General features: G+C 43.5%; 1 protein-coding gene across 2 annotated transcripts in view; it reads left to right on the top strand.

Annotated features, from left to right (window-relative positions):
• aco1 (aconitase 1, soluble) overlaps positions 1-15,059 on the top strand; it is a 62,513-nt gene that overhangs the window by 38,335 nt on the left and 9,119 nt on the right. For both annotated transcript variants that reach the window (XM_078395124.1, XM_078395125.1), the window contains exons 12-17: positions 73-208; positions 6,932-7,016; positions 9,050-9,206; positions 11,714-11,838; positions 12,086-12,190; positions 13,446-13,588. In XM_078395124.1, coding sequence (XP_078251250.1) covers positions 73-208; positions 6,932-7,016; positions 9,050-9,206; positions 11,714-11,838; positions 12,086-12,190; positions 13,446-13,588 — 751 coding nt within the window. The remainder of the gene's footprint in view (positions 1-72; positions 209-6,931; positions 7,017-9,049; positions 9,207-11,713; positions 11,839-12,085; positions 12,191-13,445; positions 13,589-15,059) is intronic.

Genomic DNA, 15,059 nt, shown 5'->3' with positions numbered 1-15,059 from the left:
TTTTCATTCTAATGCTGTGATTTGTTCAGGGAGTCTACTTCATTTTTCTCCTTTCTCAATTTTTTTTGGCAGGGTTATTGGCAAAGAAAGCAGTAGAAGCCGGTCTTGACGTTAAACCATACATCAAAACCAGTTTATCTCCAGGAAGTGGCGTAGTTACGTACTATTTAAAGGAGAGTGGAGTCATGCCATATCTTGCCAAACTGGGGTAAGTCCAGAATTTGTCTACAATTTATGTTAGCAGTCTTGGACCTTGCTGGGATTTTCTGCAGTCTGGTATTCTAATAAATGCTGATTACAGTGTAGTTGTTTCTCAACTTCTTTGACATATAATAATAATAATAATAATGATGCATTACATTTATATAGCGCTTTTCATATACTCAAAGACGCTTTACAGGGATTTAGAGAACATAGGGAAGTGAATAAATAGATAAATAAGTAAACGAACAGAGAAAGGAGACAGAAGGTGAGGTGACCTTCAGTAGTTGAAGGCAGTACTGAACAGGTGAGACTTCAGTGATGTTTTGAATGTGGTGAGTGTGGAGGAGTCTCTGACGGTTTGGGGTAGTGAGTTCCATAGGGTGGGAGCAGCGATGGAGAAAGCCCTGTCCCCCCAGGATCTGAGTTTGGTCCGGATGTGGGGGGGATAGGAGATTGGCAGCAGCGGAGCGGAGGGTGCAGGTGGGAGTGTGCCTGTGGAGGAGGTCGGTCAGGTAGGATGGGGCCAGGTTATGGAGGGCTTTGTAGGTCATGAGGAGGATTTTGTACTGGATTCTCTGGGGGATGGGGAGCCAGTGGAGTTTGTAAAGGACGGGGGTGATATGGTCACGGATCGGGGTGTGGGTGAGTAGACGGGCAGTGGAGTTTTGAATGTATTGAAGTTTACTGATGATTTTTGAGGGTGCGCCATAGAGGAGGCTGTTGCAGTAGTCCAGACGGGAGGTGATGAAGGCGTGGATGAGGGTTTCTGCAGCTGTGGAGGAGAGGGATGGACGGAGACGGGCAATGTTTTTGAGGTGGAAGAAGGCTGTCTTTGTGATGTGTTTGATGTGTTTGTCGAAGGAGAGGGTTTGATCAAAGATGAATCCAAGATTCCGGATGTGAGGGGAGGTGGATACTGGGAGACCATCAATATTGAGGATGAAGTTTTGGGTGGATTTGGTGAGCGTTTTTGGACCAATGATGATGATTTCAGATTTGTTGCAGTTGAGTTTGAGGAAATTTGATTGAAGCCAAGATTTTATTTCAGTGATGCAGTTTGTCAGTGTAGAGTGTGTGGTGGTGGAGATTGACTTGGTGGAGATGAGGAGCTGGATATCATCGGCGAAGCAGTGGAAGTTGAGACCATGACGGCGGATTAATTGACCAAGGGGGAATAGGTAGAGGATGAAGAGGAGGGGGCCAAGGACTGAGCCTTGGGGGACACCTTGGGGGAGGGGAGCGGTGGGGGAATTTACAGTTGTTAATGGAGATGAACTGGTGCCTGTCAGAGAGGTAAGATTTGAACCAGGATAGGGCTGTGCCGGTGATGTTAAAGGAGGTTTCAAGTCGGGTGAGGAGAATGGAGTGATTTATGGTGTCAAAGGCGGCGCTGAGGTCAAGTAGGATGAGGATGTTGAGGTTGCCAGCGTCGGAGGAGAGGAAAAGGTCGTTTGTGATTTTGAGGAGCGCAGTTTCAGTACAGTGGTTGGAGCGGAATCCAGATTGGAAAGTTTCATACAGGTTATTGGTAGAGAGGTGGTATTTGAGTTGGGAAGTTACAGCACGTTCCAAAACTTTGGACAGAAAGGGTAGGTTGGAGATTGGTCTGAAGTTGTTTGGGGTGTCAGGGTTGAGACCAGGTTTTTTCAGAATGGGGGTGACAGCAGCGATTTTGAGGGATGGCGGGATGATGGCGGCGCGCACGGACGCAGCGGCTCACAGCTCTCCCTTTCGGTGCGTTTTATGTGTGTTATCTGTGTTATGTCTGTTAGTCAAATTTAGTCATGAAAATCAGGCAAATCAGGCAAATCCTACCTACAACCGAAAGGATCTTCTGTTCATAGGATTCCAGTGCAATCGGGACCTTGTGCGCGAATTTCCACACCCGCGAAATATACCGGAAGAGATAGCCAGGACACCGGGCGCTCCGTGGATAGTTGTCGGCGCGAACAGGCGTCGCAGGCGGAGGAGAAACAGGAAGCAAAAGCGAGGATGCCGGTCCGGTATACTTGCCAAGCTAAAGAGACAGCCACACAAACCACCGCTACCCAGCATGTTTCTCACCAACGCCAGATCCATCATCAACAAAATGGACGAACTAAAACTACGAATATCAGCAAACAAACTCGTGGAGGACTGTTGCATTCTCTTAGTAACAGAGACATGGCTTCATCCACTTATCCCAGACGGAGCCATTGAGCTAGCCGGGCGTACAGCGTTTCGTTGGGACAGAAACATCGACTCCGGTAAGAGCAAGGGGGGGGGGTTATGCATTTACGTGCACAACAACTGGTGCACTAACATCCAAATCATAGATAGCCACTGTTCTCCTGATCTGGAGTCCCTATCAGTTAAATGCAGGCCTTTTTACCTTCCTCGCGAATTTACAGGGGTTATAGTAACAGCAGTCTACATCCCACCGAATGCTAACGCTAGCACAGCTTTAGGCTACCTGCTCGGTGCAATAAACTCACAACAGAGCACATATCCAGAAGCAGCCCACATCATAGCCGGGGACTTCAACCATGCAGACCTAAAGTCAGTTCTCCCGAAACTTGAACAACACATAAGATGTGCTACCAGGGGGAAAAACACACTAGACAAGGTTTACTCAAATATTAAGAAGGGTTTCAGGTCAGCACCACTACCACACCTGGGGCAGTCAGATCACCTGTCCATATTCCTAACTCCAGCATACACCCCACTCAGGAGGAAAGCTCCAGTCACCATAAAGACTGTTAAGACATGGCCTGAAGGAGCTTCCTCGCAGCTGCAGGATTGCTTCGAAAGGACCAACTGGGATATTTTTGAGGATCATGACTTGGAGGAGTACACATCAACTGTACTTTGCTACATCAAAAACTGTGTTGACAATGTCACCGTCGACAAACGCATCCGGTTGTATCCCAATCAAAAACCCTGGATGACAAAGGATGTCAGGTCTCTCCTCAAGGACCGTAACACTGCCTTCAGGTCTAGTGATAGAGCTCTATACAGTGCTGCTAGAACCAACCTGAAGAGAGGCATCAAGGATGCCAAAGCGTCCTACAAGAGGAAGATTGAGGACCACTTTTCCAACAATGACCCACGGCGGGTGTGGCAAGGCATCCAGCACATCACCAACTACAAGACCAGCAACCGCACGACTGCCGACGGCGACGCCTCGCTGGCAGAGGAACTTAACTGTTTCTTTGCTCGTTTCGAGGTGAAAGCTACAGTGGCAGACATAACACCCTCTCCAGCACCTGACAGCAACACCTTCACTGTGCAGGAGTATGATGTTAAGCGCGTGCTCAGAGCAGTGAATCCCAGGAAAGCTGCAGGCCCCGATGGTGTGACGGGCAGAGTGCTGAGGGAATGTGCAGACCAATTATCTGAGGTCTTCACAAAAATCTTCAACCTGTCCCTTTTAAAATCCACCATCCCTCCCTGCCTGAAGTCCGCCACAATCATCCCACTGCCGAAAAAGTCTGTCATCAGCGGCCTTAACGACTACCGTCCGGTAGCACTCACACCGGTCATCACAAAGTGCTTCGAGAGACTGGTCCTGCAGCACATCAAAGCCAGCCTCCCACCCACCTTCGACCCACACCAGTTTGCCTACAGAGCAAATAGGTCTACAGGGGATGCCATCGACACTGCTCTTCACACTGCACTGACCCACCTTGAACACCAGGGGAGCTATGTGAGGATGCTCTTCCTCGACTTCAGCTCTGCCTTTAACACGGTCATCCCGAGCAGACTGGTCACCAAACTTTCCGACCTTGGATTTTCCCAAACCATCTGCCAATGGATCAAGGACTTCCTGACCAACCGCCCCCAGACCGTCAAAATAGGCCCTCACCTCTCCTCCACCATTACACTGAGCACCGGCTCACCACAGGGCTGTGTGTTGAGCCCCATCCTTTACTCCCTCTACACTCACGACTGCGCCCCCACCCATCCCACCAACACCATCATCAAGTTCGCGGATGACACGACTGTGGTTGGACTCATCTCAGAAGGAGATGAGACAGCCTATAGGGATGAAATCCAAAGGCTGGCAGCATGGTGTTCAGTGAACAATCTGGTCCTGAACTCCTCCAAAACAAAGGAACTTATAATTGACTTTAGAAAAACCAGTGGAGATTACGACCCACTCTACATCAATGGGGTCTGTGTGGAAAGGGTACCAGCTTTCAGGTTCCTGGGTACGCACATCGCAGAGGATCTTACCTGGTCTACCAACACCATCACCACAGTAAAGAAGGCACAGCAGAGACTCCACTTCCTGAGGATCCTCAGGAAAACCAACCTGCAGGAGAAGCTCATGTCCTTCTATCGCTGCTCCATCGAGAGTGTGCTGGCATACTGTATAACCACATGGTATGCCAGCTGCTCAGAAAAGGACAGGAAGGCCCTTCAGAGGGTCATCACGACGGCCCAGAAGATCATCGGCTGCTCACTGCCCTCCCTGGAGCACCTGTTCAGACTACGCTGCCTCAGTAGAGCAGGCAAAATAATAAAAGATCCATCCCACCCCGGCCACCGTCTGTTTGTTCATCTGCCCTCTGGTCGACGTTTCAGGTCGATCAAATCCCGAACAAACAGACTTAAGAACAGTTTTTACCCCAGGGCCATACGAGAACTGAACTCTACCTTTGCACTAGGCAACACCGTTAAAAAATCTTGTACTTAATATAATTGTATTTAATTGTATTTATGTATTTATTTGTTTTTGCATTTATTGCATATATGTTTGTACGCACCGTCAGGATTGGCTATTTTTTAATTTCGTTGTACTCGTTGCAATGACAATAAATGAATATTATTATTATTATTATTATTATTATGATGCCGGTGGACAGGGAGGAGTTTATTGTTGTAGTGATAAGTGGAGAGAGAGCAGGAAGGCAGGCCTTGACAAAGCTGGGTAGAATTCCTGACTCTTTGTACATCTATCTATATCTATCTATATATATTACTAATATACTCTGTCCGTGTGTATGTGTGTTTGTTCACAGCATAACTTTGGTGCTTCGCACAGCCAAAACGGTACACCATAGCGCCACAATGTTTGCACCATGTAACTCACCATTATCCTGGGTATAATGTCTAACAACTCTCATTTAAATTAAAGCTACATTTTAAAGCTACAGACATTTTAAAGTTTAAAAAGAGGAGGGGGTGGGGGCAGGGGCCAGTGACCAGTGGGGGGGGGGGGAAGGGGAACAGTGGGGGGCAGGAGAGGGTGGGGAGAAGGGGAGAGTGGGGGTGAGGGGAGGGAGAGAGGTGGGGGGCAGGGGAGGGGGTAATAGGGGTGGGGAGGGTGGAGGCAGAGCTGTGGGGGTGGGGGCAGGGGAGGGACAAGTGGGGGTGGGGTAGAGGGGATGGAGGGGGTCAGTGGGGGGGAGGAGGGGGGGATAAGGGGGATTGAATGGGGGGGGTTGAGGGTGCTACACCAATACAGGAGAGGCTTTGAGTCCAGGGCTCACTCAGTGACGACACCCTCCCCCCTTCCCTATTCCCCCTCTACGAGGAATGGGCCCAACAGGTCCACTTGGTCTCGTCAGAATTAAATCTGAAAGAATTTTGAGCTTCAAATGGAACAAAAAAATGGACATTCTCATGCAGCCATCTCACTGAATCTGGTACATTAATAGTTTTTGTTTAAATGCGCTACAGTTTAATTCTGACCCCCTCATCAGATCTTGTTTTGGTACTTGATTTAGAAGGAAGATCCAAACCTACTTTCACACCATAAGCTTGTGTGCAGGACCTTGGCTAAATGAGCAAGAAAGACTTGCTGAGTTAAATGTATGACTGCCATTTGTTCTGAATCCTTTCCCAATTATGAAAAAATCTAGTAAGGTGATAGAAAAATTGTTTATTTATGAAATTTGATAAGCAAATTGCCAAACTACATCTGAATGTTTTTTTTGATCTATTCTGTGGCATCAAAGGCTGACTTGTGTCAGTACCTTCTACGTCTTTGTACAGTTGTCGATGGTCGCCCGTAATAGGCAGACTTCACATCACTTCACTTTTGAAGTTGGATGTTTCTGTCTGGAGCCTGTCTTGTGTTGTTCAAACGTAATACATTGCAACACCCTATCACCTACCTCCACTGGGTGAAGCCTGTTTAGGCTCTTAAGTTGAGTGGCTGGCCCATTGCAGACCACTCATTGCTGGCATTCTTTTGGGTCATTTGAATAATTTCAAAAAGGTTTGTTCAACAGCACACTTCTACATCCTAGTACATTGGCTTTTGTGAGTAACCCAGGATCCTGCAGAAACGTTGAAGTACCGTAACTTTAATTTGATTTATGTTGGCAGAATATTGGATGGAACCAATGGACGTGGATAGGATTGGAAGTTAAGACTTGCTGCTAATTACTCTCATTGTGGCATTGATTTGTCTGCCAATGTTTTTATATAGGAACGGTTACGCTAGACCAATTAGCAGTATTCTAATGTGGATAATACCAGTGCTTGTGATGGCATGCATTGTATTTAAATGGTTGGATTTGGTTAAGGAGTTCAACAAGTGGTCTGTGAATGTACATAACGTTTAAAGCAGACCAAATAATTTCCAGCTATCAAAGTGCTTTGAGATATCCTGAAGTTGTAAAGCTGCATTTAAATGTAAGTGCAAAACAAAATGTTAAATTGGAAAATGTAGGTGAATAGAACAATGCTGTCACATTTTTAATTGTCTGATTTATGAGAAGTTATTTTTGTACTCCAGGTTTGATGTTGTTGGCTACGGCTGCATGACATGTATCGGTAACAGTGGTCCTCTCCCAGAGACTGTTGTGGAAGCCATTACTAAGGTAAATTACTGTTAATATCTTTGTTAGTTTAGTTTATTGTTACATGTACTGAAATAAAATGAAAAGCTTATTTCTAGACAGTATTGAAATGAGATCTTTAATTTCTGAGATTACCTCAGATTTATCTATTCCGGATTGCTTCTGGCTAACCTCTCGCATTTTACCTTTTAAACCCAAGGCATCCAAAACTTTGCTGCCTGAGTTCTAGTTCACGTCAGTTCCTATTTGCCTATGACCACCACTGGCTTCTGGTTAATGTATACTTTTTTTTTTTTTTTAACTCACCCATGTTTTCAAATCGTTCCATGGCCATTCCTTTCCCCATTTCTGTCGTTTCCTCTTTCTATTCACTCCTTCAACTCTGGCATATTAATTGTTTCAGTGTTGAATCAGTTCACTGTTTACTGCTGTGCTGATGGCTGCCTGGATATTGAGCATGGAAATTTCCTCCTCTTTGTTGTTTCTTTAAAAATCTACCTTTTGGATCAGGTTTCAGGTCATCAGCATTAATATCTTTGTGTAGCTTGTTGTCAAACTTTTTATGAAAATATTCCTGTGAAAAACTTTAATCTATTAGGCATGTTAATTGTCAATAGTCAATTTATTTGTCACATACACATAAATGTGCAGTGAAATGAAAAATTACCCGCAGTTCAACAATAAGACCAATAAGAATAATCAATAAAAATGCAATAACACATACAATCATAAACACCAAACAAAACACCAAACAAAAGAAACATCCATCACAGTGAGTCTCCTCCAGTCACCTCCTCACTGTGATGGAAGGCCAGAATGTATTTTTCTCTTCCCTGCCGTCTTCTCCCGCGGTCAGGCTGTTGGAGTTGCCACGTCGGGGCGGTCGGGGCTCCCGACATTCAAGCCCCCGCCGGGCGGAGAAAATCCCGCGGCCTATTCCAGGCCGTGCCGGACGGTGAAAGGTCCGTGGCGGGTCGACCCAAGCCCCGCGATTCGGGGCGGGCGAAGACGCTGCCGCTGCCGGAGCTCCCGATGTCGGCCCCCACCCAGGGGCCTGCGGGCTTCCGACGTCCACATGGCCCGCGCTGGAGCCTCCGGAGACGAGTCGCAGCCGCTCCCGCAGCATCCGAAGGCAGCCAGCGCCACAGGTGGTGAGTCCGGGCTGCTGGCTCTGCGAACCAGAGCCCAGGTGGTCCCAGCCAGAGCCCGCCAGCTCCAGGTGCATGGCCGGTGGTAGGCCGCAGCGGGAACGGAGACACGACGCAGAAAACAAAGGTCGCTTCTCCGTTCGGGAGAGACACTTTATATAGTTCCCACCCCCCCCCCACACATAATACACCACCACAAACACTACATCATATTTAAACTACAATTCAGACAAAAACAACAAAAAACACAAAAGACAAACGGACTGCAGGCAAGCCGCAGCTGCAAGGGCAGCGCTGGCTCCTCCATTGAAGTACTATGTACTATGGAACTATGTTCCATGTACTATGGAAATACAATTTGTTGGTGCACCTCCACTTTATGCTGTCAAAGTATCGAATCATTTTGATCCTTTGTACGTTAAATTGCTCAACATTTTAACCTTCAATGTAATTGGGCATTGCGGTGAATGCACAGGGAAGTATAAAGTAGACCAAAGAATTCCCAGCAATCAGAAATGCTTTGAGATATCCTGAAATTTTAAAACTACATTTAAATGCAAGTGCAGCACAAATTGTCAAATTGGAAGTTGTGAGAAAATAATGGTATTGTCACATTTTTAACTGACTAATTTATGAGAAGTTTGTACTCTGTAGTTTTGATGATTTTGGTTTGATGATGATGTGGATTGGTAACAGTGGTCTTCTCCCAGAGATTGTCATGGAGGAGGCATTTAGTTTAAGAGTTTTTTCAAAGGACCACAAGGCCAAAAGAGGAAGAATTAACTTGCAGTAATTTTTCAGAGAGGCAAAGATACAGCAAGAAATGTGTTGTGATCTGTGTACTTATTCTAATAAACAGTAATGCTTAATGGCATCACATTTGAAAAAAATATTATCTTTGTTCAGGGTGACCTTGTCGCTGTTGGTGTGTTATCTGGGAACAGAAACTTCGAAGGCCGTGTACATCCCCACACACGTGCTAATTACTTGGCCTCACCACCATTGGTTATTGCATATGCCATAGCTCAGAACATTCGCATCAACTTTGAGGAGCAGCCATTGGGTAAGCTACTTTTGTGCCTCTTTCATCCTTGGAATTGCCATAGAAGGAATTCCTGACCAAAAAAAGAAATTCTGCAGGTAACCTTCAATTTATTCTAAGGATGTCGTGGTTTTCTTTAACTTCGAAATTAAGACAGGCGACATGGAGAATTCTTCGAGAAGTTAAAAGCCTTTATTTGCAAACAACGGCTGGAACAATCAGGAAGTCAACCGCATGACTGCCCTGACTGTTCACTTAGTACATCGGGCAGTCTATGTTTATAGGATTATTCCAAACCTTATCTTCTTTACATTACCTCATACCCACACTCCTGCTCTATAATAATTCATTTCTTTGCAGTCCTCCTGTCTGGTCTGCCACCATTAAATCCCATTTACTGACTTACCCTTATCTTAATACTCTTATCTCTTCACACTTCGCCTCCCTTATTTCCCTGCTAGTCCATCCCTCACATCCATCCATCACCCCAAGGCCTATGTCTTCTCTTCTCTTGCCACCATTATCTTTCATCCAAATGTGACAAGACAAAGAGATAATGGTATACAGGCAATCCCTAAGTCAAAGGTTACCAAAGTAGGAATGCCTAAAGATTAAGTCTAAGGACCAAATATTGTATAAGGGATCTAAGGACTGCTAACTGAGGAATAATGCCAGGCTAACTGAGGAATGCCTAAGAGTATTATCTGAATGGTGTCAAGTTAAGAGGAGGGGGAGTTCAACGTAGGTTCACTAGGTTAATTCCCGGAATGGCGGGACTGTCGTATGTTGAAAGGCTGGAGCGATTGGGCTTGTATACACTGGAATTTAGAAGGATGAGGGGGGATCTTATTGAAACATATAAGATAATTAGGGGATTGGACACATTAGAGGCAGGAAACATGTTCCCAATGTTGGGGGAGTCCAGAACAAGGGGCCACAGTTTAAGAATAAGGGGTAGGCCATTTAGAACGGAGATGAGGAAGAACTTTTTCAGTCAGAGAGTGGTGAAGGTGTGGAATTCTATGCCTCAGAAGGCAGTGGAGGCCAGTTCGTTGGATGCTTTCAAGAGAGAGCTGGATAGAGCTCTTAAGGATAGCGGAGTGAGGGGGTATGGGGAGAAGGCAGGAACGGGGTACTGATTGAGAGTGATCAGCCATGATCGCATTGAATGGCGGTGCTGGCTCGAAGGGCTGAATGGCCTACTCCTGCACCTATTGTCTATTGTCTATAGTACACATGCTACACAGTTAACACTTGAATGTCTGAATAGTTACAATGTGTATGCTGCACAGTTACACTTGAATGTCTGAATTTCGTGCACTATACAAAATATATACTCCCATAAGGATTGATCTAAACGTTTCGTAGCTCCGCAATATTGTTCTGTGGGCAGCATTGGGAGATAGTTGCTTACAAATACTTTTCCATTGGTTTCTCCTTTTCATTATGCTTCAAACCAGAATTAATTCTTCCCTGTACCTTATATCTCCTTTTCATTAACTCTGAAAGTGCAACTGTTAAAAGGAGATGTGCCTGTAGGTATGTGCTGTGTAACTTTATGTATAGCATTTCCTCCTTGGTCACATTCCTGTTTTTAACAAATAATTCTTCTCAGAGCAGATGAAGTAGTTATACATTTGACTGCTCAGTATGTTCAGCAGTTTGGTAATCTGCACTGAAACCCTGTAAACATGGACTAAGAATAATGTGACTGCCACTGAATTAAAATCCTGCATATTACTTAACACATCATTTTTTCAGTTTACTGTAGTGCTTTTCAAGTGCTCACATGTCCCAAATAGGTAGTGAAGTATTTATGATATATAGTCAGTGTTGTGATGCAGCTGAGTTCAGTTCCCACATTCGAAAAGGTTGAATAACTTAACTGACCTCTAAATCGCCTCAGATCACTAGTAGAATCTGGAAATATTTGATGGGAAGGTGCAGAAAATAGGTTGCAGGAAATATTTTATGGGGAGTGGTATAGATTTGATAGGCCTAAATGGCCGCTGCCATCATAAGGAAAAATGGAAATGTGTGAATCAGTGATATAAATGTAACCAGTATCTATTTTAATTATGTTGGTTGAGAAATACTACCCCCCAGGAAAATTCTTGGGCTGCTGTTTATATTATTTCCATGGGATCTTCTGTGCCAACCAGACAAGGCAGGTTAGACCAGATTAATGAAACTTCCAAAAACAGCACATCTAAAACCGCTGTGCTGCATGGAAGTGCCAACCTGGATAATCCTTGCTTATCTAGAAGGGTATTTAAACCTACATCTGACTGGGAGGCAACCATGCTTCCAGCTGAGGCATGCTTCGAAGAGCAGTAGCACTTTGTTGGAGAAGGGTGGTAATTCAGTTGTAGATTTAGAGGTTTATAAGCACTTATAAAAAGATACTCTGCACACGTAAATTTTGACTGGGGACTTGTATCCAGGTAGTAATTGGGTTTATCCTCTGGGATGTTGCATAATGCAGCACAATTTAGTGCTTACAGCTGAGCATCACTTTCCTTTTTCAGGTGTCAATACAGAAGGTAAGGAAATCTTCCTGAGGGATATTTGGCCAACTAGAGAAGAGCTGCAAGCAATTGAGAGGAAATTTGTTATTCCTGCCATGTTCAAAGAGGTTTATGAGAACATTGAGGTAACTACTTGGGCTTTACCCTGAAAATTGGAAAGTTCAGTAACATTAAACAAAAGTGTTTTAAAAATCTATTTTTTGTCTGATAAATATATTAAATTAATATTTAATTATGATATCAAGCTGTCATTTGAAATTCTGGCCTCACACAAAATGTTATATTTTTTAATGTAATCCATAGCACACCCCTTCAGTGGGTTTGAGATTCAGGTGTTGTAGATGAGAACTTCTTTGTTGTATTTCCTCACAGAAAGGAAACGAATCCTGGAATTCGTTGAATGCTCCCAATGATATACTTTACACATGGAATCCCCAATCGACATACATCAAGTCCCCACCTTTTTTTGAAAACCTGGTATGTACTTGTGGTGTTTTCAATAGCTGGGCTCAACGCCTCAAATCGTAAAGGAAAAGATTTCAATTTTTCATGGTTCAATATCTCTGTAATATTCAGATAAATAATCTCATGGGTGGTAGAGTTTGAGATGTATTTGATGTATTTAATGAACAGTAAAGAAAAGAGAGAATGTTTATTTCTCTGCTGACTTTTATGATTTCAGAATATCCTAAAATAGCTTATCAATCTAAATATTTTTGAAGTTTAGGCAAGAAATGCAGTAGCTAATTTCCTCACTGCAAGATCCCACAAACTGCAATTTGACAATGAACAAATGATCAGTTTTAATGATGCGATTGAAGTTTATACAGGCTTCAGGACATTCTGCTAGTTTTGTTTGAAATAGTGCCATGGAACCTTTTGCGAGTACCAGAAATATTGGGTTTAGGATTAATTCTTCAAGGTAAGGAATGCTCCACTGGCAGTACTGTGCTACCTCACTACTGCACTGCAAGTGTTGACTGCATCCTTGTGCTCAAGTCTCTGGAGCAGGGTTTGAACCCATTGCCTCTGCCAAACTGTGTTACTTGCGTTTATATAGTGCCTTTTAAAATAGTAAAACATCCCAATGCATTTCAAGAAAATGATTTAGGCATACTGCACTGAAACAGGCCCTTCAGCCTAATACATCCATGCCAACCAAGATGCCCCATCGAAGACAGTCCCATTTGCCTGCATTTGAACCATATTTCTCTAAACCTTTCCTATCCATTGTAACTGTCCAAGTGTCTTTTAAATGCTGGTATAGTAACTGCCTAAAATATCTCCTCTGACAGCTCATTCCATATGCCCACCACCCTCTGAGTGGAAAAAGTTGCCACTCAGGTTTTGATTAAATCTTTCCCTCTCACCTTAAACTCTGTGCCCTCTGATTTTTGATTCCCCTACCCTGGGAAAAAGATCCTGTGCAACACCCTATTTATTCCCCTTTTAATTTTATACACTGCACTCAATGATACATATGTTAGTGTCATCTGTAAATAAAATATTACTCTGTCATATCATTTATCAAATGAAATGACACACAGTCACATGGAAATATATTAAGATGACCAAATTACTTCCTAATTTGGCATCGATGGCTATGAATTGGGTATTAGTAATGAATTGCCTGTATGTAACAACCATAGTTGGTTTGCAGAATAATTAATGTAAGATACATTGCATGTAGATTTTTTAAGAAACAATCTTGTATTTTTAAAATTTTGTCCAGACCTTAGATCTTCAACCTCCTAAATCTATCATAGATGCATATGTCCTTTTGAACCTGGGTGATTCAGTGACAACTGATCACATCTCTCCAGCAGGGAATATTGCAAGAAACAGCCCTGCTGCACGGTATTTAACTGATCAAGGGTAAGCACAGGCTGTAAATACTATTTTGATGTTAATATTTACTGTCCATGCTGCTATAGGTCACTTGTCAATGTGGAACTTTGATGTTTGGTTATGATCTGTGAATATAATAATTGACTTCCACCTTGACACTTTTTTGTAACAGTTAGCTTCATTCTGTATTTATGTTAATAGATGTTCAAAGTGAGAGGAGGCAAAACTGAATATAATTGTGTTATAAATCTCTGAGAATTTAGTAAAAGCCTGTAGTCCCTTGTCACCAGGATTAGTATCTCTACTTAGAACATAGGAGGTAATTTAGCCCTATTATGGCCAGTGTATGACCTCTACCATCTATTCCACATAGAGAAACTTGAGAGGCAGAGTCGTACAGAATCTTTGGCCCAACTCGTCCATACCAACCAAGCTGCCCCATCTACACCAATACTATTTGTCTCCAGGTAGACACAAAATGCTAGAGTAACTCAGCAGGTCAGGCAGCATCTATGGAGAGATGGAATGGGTGACGTTCGGCACCATTTGTCTGCATTTGACCCATATCCTATAAATCTTTCCTGCCTATGTACCCGCCCATGTGTCTTTTAACTGTCGTTATAATATTTGCCTCAACTACCTCCTCTGGCAGCTCATTCCATATACCCATTGAGTGAAAAAGTTTTCCCTTGGGTTTCTATTAAATCTTGTCCCTCGCGCCTTAAACCTATGTCCTTTGGTTCCTGATTCCCTGATCTTGGGCATAAGACGATGAGCAATCATCCTTCCTATTCCCCTCATGATTTTATACTTTTAAAAATAAACTTTTAAGTCTTCAATAGAAGTCTTTCAATTCCATATTTAAGATCAACAATTGACCTTTAAAGCATGGAAGATTAAGAGGATGGGTTTTTTGGAGTGTTTTACACCATGCAGTGTTTCGATAAGGCAAATAAGGAGAAATTATTTCCATATGGCCACAGGATTGACATTTGGCCGAACATGAAGAATATTTTTTTTTCTGTTGGGTGTTGTTATGATCCACAACGTCCTGCCTGATACTATAACGGAGGCAAAATCAAAATAACATGCAGAAGTGATTTAGGATAAATATATCAATCGAAAAGAGCAAGGTTGGGATGTGAGGAGCAATCGTTTGAAATTGAGGCTAATTGTTTAGCTACTTCAAAGGCATTCATTATAGCTTTATTTTTGTTATGCGTACCAAGGTACTGTGAAAAACTTTATTTTGCATGGTGTCCAAGCAAATCATACCATGCATGAGCACATTAGGTAGTACAAAACAGAAAATAAACAGTGCAGAGTGCAGAATATAGTGTGCTGGTTTATACCAAACATAGACACAAAAAGCTGGAGTAACTCAGCGAGTCATGCAGCATCTCTGGCGAAAAGGAATAGGTGACGTTTCAGGTCAGAACCCCTCTTCAGACTGGAAACCTGAATCTGAAGAAGAGTTCCAACCCAAAAGTACAAGGGC

The sequence above is a fragment of the Rhinoraja longicauda genome, chromosome 3, assembly GCF_053455715.1.
Source record: "Rhinoraja longicauda isolate Sanriku21f chromosome 3, sRhiLon1.1, whole genome shotgun sequence".
Classification (NCBI taxonomy): domain Eukaryota; kingdom Metazoa; phylum Chordata; class Chondrichthyes; order Rajiformes; family Arhynchobatidae; genus Rhinoraja; species Rhinoraja longicauda.
This window is presented reverse-complemented; position numbering and strand designations above follow the sequence as displayed.